Consider the following 7,093-nt stretch of genomic DNA (forward strand, 5'->3'; position numbering starts at 1 on the left):
AAATAGCATTGTTGCTTTTACTTACACAAATAAAAATAAAAATTGAATAGACAAGAAAACAAATAAACAAAAAACAACAACAACAATACTAATAAAAAAAGATTTAATTGGTCAATTGTGTGTGTTCATCATGTCATTTCACAGTTTAACTCAATACACCGAAACACTTATTTAGACATAAACACATAGACACTAGACACATAGACATAGACACATAGACATTGACACATAGACATAGACACATAGACATACTAGACATAGACACATAGACACTAGACACATAGACATTGACAACCATAGGAACTCGACACATAGACAACAACCATAGACACTAGACACATAGACATGGACACATAGACATAGACACATAGACATAGACACATAGACACTAGACACATAGACATTGACACATAGACACATAGACATAGACACATACACATAGACACATAGACATTGACACATAGACATTGACACATAGACACTAGACACATAGACACATAGACACTAGACACATAGACATAGACAATAGATAGAAGACATAGATAACACACAAAAATAACATTGTTGCTTTTGCTTCCACAAAGAAAAATTAGAAAAATTAACAGACAAGAAAACAAATAAACAAAAAACAACAACAACAATTCTAATAAAAACGATTTAATTGGTCAATTGTGGGTTTTTCATGTCATTTCAGAGTTTAACTCCATACACCGAGTCACTTCTTTCTTCTATTTGTCCTAGTGTTTGGTTTAATGAACAAACAGCTTCCCCTCAGTTCATGTTGACGTTCTCTATTTGAAACAGCCTCTGGATATAGTCTGGCAACATGCTATTTATTATAGACTTTGTACGTGATGCTATTTTAAGGTCTACAAGTTCACGAAATTGAAGTACCTGTAAGTTTATAAACAAATGATTTGTCGATTCACGATCATTTTCCCCATTTATGAATCTGATTACTTTCTTTTGAAGTAAGCAAATTGGATTTGTGATTGATTTCTACTTTTTCCCCCAAAGTTCCACACCATAAGTTATATAAAGTGTGAAAGATTGATATAATAAGTGTAAAGAATTTGTATTAAGAACATCTTAATAATTGCTGTGGACTTTGATATTTAACTTTTAATATGACTAACATGTGGTAATATGACTAACTCCCAGGAATCTGTTATCAGATATTCTTTCTACTTCAATATTATCTAACGTAATTTGTCTAAATATGAAATTCCGATGTCCAAATGTTATGTATTTCGTTTTTATTTATGTTCACTGACAGCTTGTTAAGATTAAATCATCGTTTTAAAGAGTCAAGTTCAGTTTCCACTGTATCCAAAAGCTGCTCAAGGTTTTTTTGCCAGAACAAAACAAATTGGTGTCATCAGCAAACAAAACCAAACGCAATATTAAAACACATTGCACATGTCATTTATGTACAATAGAAACAACTTTGGACCCAGCACTAATCCTTGTGGGACCCCACATGTAACCCTCAATAAATCGGACTTGCTGTTGTTAAATTGGACATATTGGTATTTATTTTGAGCCATTGATGTGCTACTCCCCTAATCTCACATTCTTCTTCTTTGGTCATTAAGAGTTTATGGTTAATTGCATCAAAGGATTTTTTTAGATCTATGAAAATGCCTCCAGTGAATTCCTTATTATCTATGGCTGTAGATATTTGTTCTATTAGCTCCATCACTGCCATCGTAGTGGACCGGGTTGATCTGAAGCCATGTTGATGTTCACTCAGTAGATTGTGTTTTTCCACGAAATGATCAAATCTATGGATAAAAAGCATTTCTAATATTTTTGAGAACTGTGGAAGGAGAGAAATTAATCTGTAGTTTGAGAATAAGTGCGTATCTCTATTTTTTGTTGATGGGAATGACCTTTGCAATTTTCATTTGATTTGGAAATATGTAATGATTGATTAAAGATATGAGTCAACGGTTTTGCTATACTATACGACATATATTTAACTAAGGCCGTGTCAATATAATTACTCTCAGTAGATTTCTTATTCTTGAACTTATTTACCACATCAATTAACTCTGTTTCCTCAACAAAATGGTACTTGCATTTAGTTAAAAAAATATTTCCATTTATATCCTCTGTTATTGGATCAACAATTTATTTTGGTAAATTATAGCCAACATTTACCAAATGGTCAACCAATCACTAATAGTCAAACAACCAATCACTAATAGTCAAACAACCAATCATGAATAGTCAAACAACCAATCACGAATAGTCAAACAACCAATCACTAATAGTCAAACAACCAATCACGAATAGTAAAACAACCAATCATGAATAGTCATACAACCAATCACGAATAGTCAAACAACCAATCACGAATAGTCAAACAACCAATCACTAATAGCAGGCATAAAGGAAACTGCTAATGATTGAATTCATTAGCAGTTTCCTTTATGTCTGCTAATAGTGATTGGTTGTTTTTATTAAAGTGTTCTGGGTAATCTGATTTCCCAGTACATTTTTTATGTGCTATGTATTGTCGGCCTTCAAAAATGACACGTACGTCAGTATAGAAAACTCCAGAAAGTACAGAATAATCAACATGCAGTAGCAGGAGAAGTTGTACTACCTTATCTAATAATTATACTGTACGTATACATAATTATGATATATGATATTCTGATGTTCAGTTCCTTTATCCTAATCACCCAGTCCCCATGTTTTTAGTTTTTCTTTGAGTGCTAACTTTTTCTCAAGTGTTGTAGTGAGTGCACCATGCAGATTAGATCAATGGATCACAGGTGGAGTGGGTCCTGGGTCCTGGGTCCTGAGTCCTGGGTCCTGAGTCCTGTGTCCTGGGTCCTGAGAAGACAGAGTATGACAATAAATATGTAATAATGAATTATTATTGCAGATGAAACATGAGTAAGTTGCATTGTATTGTAGTAGCTAGTCGAGAGGTAGTTCTTAGTGTTTAATTTACAACAATGCATCATATTTTACAAAATGAACATATGTTTTGCATGAAATGTCTTAATCTTGGGATTACTACTAGCTAAAGCCGTAGTGGAGTAAAAAAAAAAAAAAAGGACAATGTGTCACTTTGAAAAGCAATGTAATGGAGAATTAAAGTGTCATAAAATGAAAATACTAAGGTGCAATGACTCAAAATTCCACTAGTTTCTGAGCCTGTTCAGTCAACCACTGGAGAAGAGGAAGGAGATGAAGAAGAAAACAATTATAAATAATTTGACATTTGACATCATCCTTAAAGACATCCAGGCTCTGTATCCATCCACCAAGTTTGCCCCTGACTGATATATACTATATATATATATATATATATATATATATATATATATATATATATATATATATATATATATACAGACCAGTGTTTTACTCAAAGAAACGGGACAAAAATTCGGTTTCTAAGGTGAGAGTCAACTGCAACTTTTTTGAAGTAACTATATCACCAACTGGGAATAGTATTCTGTGCTAAAACCATTTTTAGGGACACTAAATATCATAAATAAGGTCCCTTTGGGAGCCCAGTAGTGAATATTGGACCAAAGAAACATCTGGAAAGTCTTGATGATGATGATGGAACTAATATCAGGAAACAAAAACAACCTTAAACAAATATTAAAGGTAAAACATGGTGGAAAATGTGGATCAGTGTTTCCCAAATCCCAAGAGGACGTCCTCAAACGTCTCGTTTTGTCCAAAACTCAAAGATATTCCATTTATCGTCACAGAGGAGAGAAGAGACTAGAAAATATTCACATTTTAAAAGCTGGAATCAGAGAAATTTTTTTTTTAATACAAAAAATAGACTCAAATTGATTATTAAAATAGTTGATTAATTTAACTGATTCCTTGTTGCACCTCTACACTTTAAAGAATACTTTTCAACAACAACAGAACCATAACAGGTTATTTTTTGGGCTGCATGGAAGGGAATGGGGGGTACAACGCACCCCACCTCCCAACAATATATAGACGTCCCGAATCCCGAATCCTGCTCTAATTGTCCCGGAAATTAGAGCAAAGTCTCAAAGCCGACTCTCGAGTATTACTCTGATAGAACATTATAAAGGGAAATGGAGGCTCAGGCTGTCCCGGGACCGATGAACACGGAGCTAAAAAAGCTAAATACGTCTCTGGTACCGGTGGAAAATAACTAAAGTAGTCTTCTTAAAGTATACTTAGGCCCTACTGTATACTTAAGTACCATTTGGAAGTATTGGTATGGTACCTTACTTAAGTATTTCCATTTTTTCTTTTTAAACTCATTGATTTTTTTTGATAACTTTTGTCACAAGTTAATTTGCAGATTCAGATAAACACACGATATAACCAAAAAATAAATATTTTAAAGGCATTACAGTGATAAACATTCATGCATCAGTCATTAGAACCCAGATATATAGTATTCTGAAATGGGCCATTCTGCGTACAGAGTACTTTTACTATTAGAACTTGATATTTTTGATGTCGATACTTTTGCACGTTAACTTCTAGGACAGTTTTTGTTTTTAAAGATTTATATTTTTGGGCATTTTCTGCCTTTATTTTGATTTGGACAGCTGATGAAATGAAACCCCCTTTCATTTCGGGAGAGGGGGAATGACATGCAGCAAAGGGCCGCAGGTCGGAGCTGAACCCAGCCCAGTGTCGAGGAGGAACCCTCTACATACAGGCACCCACCTGAGCGACCCGGGTGCACGGATTGAGGCCCTGCTTATGCCATGTTTCTACAGTAGCCCGGAATGGACAAATCAAACACTGGCTCCAGAGGGTCTTTAGGCTTTTTACGTTACCTGAAGGCCTCCGTAGGTTCTCCTTCACGCCTGGAAAAGGCTCTTCAGTTGGCTGTAATCACGCTGATAAACCACTAAATCCAAAGGAAAACTTTAAATGCAGGATTTGGACTTTGAGTTTTCCTTCTATTATTTTCCTTGTTATGTGGCTACATAACCAACACCCTGATATCCTTTGGATAAACAAGGAAGTCAAATGATTTCTGGGAAAAGCTGGCAAACATTTCCACTGAAAGGAGTTAAGATGATGAAGGAGCAGAAGGATTTAAGAATGTTTAAAGAGCAGATAACACAGACACGGGTTGCAAATGATAAATTACTTTTATTGAGAAAAAAGTGATTATGAATCCAAATGACCCGGTTAAAACTGTCGTGCTTAGTGAGTGAGTGTGTGTGTGTGTGTGTGTTTGCATCACTGAGATGTGGCCATGATGCTGGATACACCTGTGGAAAGACAAAACAGTGAGAGATGAAAAGAATATCAACTTTAACTTTAAGTGACTGGTCAACATAGAAACAAAACACACTCAGCTTTTGAATTTTGAGTTATGATGTTCTCCACGTGTGTGTGTGTGTGTGTTCTCCGGTTTTCCCCACCACTAAAAATATGTTCCCCTCCCTCTCTACCAAGCTGATGTGCGGTGCCGATATGACATTGATGGTGTTAGAGAGTAGTCCCCCCCCCCACCACCACCACCCCAAGCGCTTTGAGTGTCTATGATAAATCGCTATATAAATGTAATTAATTATTCAATTAATTATTCTCATTTCTATGAAATATGAGTGGATTACATCCAGGTGAGTGTTATGATCTCTTAAATCTACTTCAGCAACAAAGTGGAGACATGGATTTTGGGATGTAGTATTGGAACACAATGGACTATTTTTGCACATGTCTAGAAAATATAGCAATTTCCTGCACAAACTGTACAGTTCATACATTTTAAAAATAGATATTGTAGATATATTCTATAGCAGTTTTTCCGCATTTTTCTTGTCTATAATTGGGTTTCTTGACTTTTGTAGACAGTAATTGCTTTGAGTTTCTCTTGCTGTGTTTATATTTATAGTGCCCCAAAACCCACATGTAAAATGCCAAAGATTTCATTTTCGAATGACATGAAACTTCAGATTTGGAAATGTAGATTCAGAGAAAACCACACAGAATCTGACAAAACTCTGCTTAAAACTTGTCCTGAAGCTGTGCAGGGCAAGCCATGTTTGTAATATGCTGTTCATTCACCTTTCAGTCAGCATTTAAGAACTTGTGAATCTTGTCTGACGGCAAAATAAAGCTGTGGAAATATTTGAAATATAGCGTACGCTTAAACTGAGTTTTTTTTAATGTAAAATACATTAAGCTGCTGCTGCATTAGGCTTATCTTCCCCGTCGGTACACCTGCCTTCCTAAAACTGGGGGGGTGCCGACCGCCATCTACTGTAGCTAACACCCTGACTATGGAGAAGACTAGAAGTGCACACAAACTTGAGCCAAAAAAAACAACAACCTTGTCTTCAAAATCATGCAATTGAGGTCAGTTCATGAACTGACAGGAAAGTTTGCAACTTGCAGCATTCACAAATCAGACTCGAGGAGTCAGAAACCCAACAACACGACAAGTGCAACTAGTCATGTTCATTTCCTGATAAAGAGCAGTGTTACATACAGTACGTTAGAACTGGTTCACCTGAAGAGCCGGCACGAGGCCATTTGATACACACTGTGGTTTGTGTCTGGTTGCATTTAAGGTAGGTTATGCTCATTTCTCTTTTATCCGAGCGGCAGCACTCACTCTCAAAGTCGATCTTCTCCACGATGTTCTTGGGCTTGACGCTCTCCTCCTGGTTGAAGATGAAGATTTGCCCTTCCTCGTTCTCCATCCAGCCGTACTTATTCATCCACACCTTCACCTGCGTGTCTGGACAAACAGAGGGAGACAACGGGCTTGAAGCTGGAAAGTTCAGTCAGGTGTGTGACTGCCTCATTGGATTGTCTAAAGAAACGTCCTGCTACGCCCTGCAGTGCCTTGTAATGCCGCACAGCGTCCTGCTATGCCATGAACTACTACAAACTACTAATTTTTTCTATTTTTGTTATTGCCACTCTTCATTCTAAACCCAATCGGCCGGAAGACAACGGCCTACCAAGGAGCATGGCCGTTCTGACGAGGGGTTTCTGCCTAAAAGGAAGTTTTTCCTCGCCACTGTGGCACTGTTGCTTGCTCTGGAGGAGACTGCTAGACCTGTTGGGTCCTTGTAAATTCTGGAGTGTGGTCTATCTGTAAAGT

At 36.6% G+C, this 7,093-nt stretch overlaps 1 protein-coding gene across 5 annotated transcripts in view; it reads right to left on the reverse strand.

Moving 5' to 3' along the window:
- The window catches only part of eif3k (eukaryotic translation initiation factor 3, subunit K), a 19,028-nt gene that overhangs the window by 8,087 nt on the left and 3,848 nt on the right, over positions 1 to 7,093 (reverse strand). For 2 of the 5 annotated variants that reach the window (XM_032509866.1, XM_032509859.1), the window contains exons 7-8: positions 6,599 to 6,724; positions 5,112 to 5,249 (exon numbers count right to left, since the gene is read on the reverse strand). In XM_032509866.1, coding sequence (XP_032365757.1) covers positions 5,218 to 5,249; positions 6,599 to 6,724 — 158 coding nt within the window. In that variant the 3' untranslated portion in view covers positions 5,112 to 5,217. Of the gene's footprint in view, positions 1 to 3,307; positions 3,315 to 5,111; positions 5,250 to 6,598; positions 6,725 to 6,784; positions 6,816 to 7,093 lie in introns of those variants that run through there. The other 3 variants (XM_032509865.1, XM_032509861.1, XM_032509871.1) reach the window with 3 other exon arrangements.

The sequence above is a fragment of the Etheostoma spectabile genome, chromosome 3 (assembly GCF_008692095.1).
Source record: "Etheostoma spectabile isolate EspeVRDwgs_2016 chromosome 3, UIUC_Espe_1.0, whole genome shotgun sequence".
Lineage (NCBI taxonomy): Eukaryota > Metazoa > Chordata > Actinopteri > Perciformes > Percidae > Etheostoma > Etheostoma spectabile.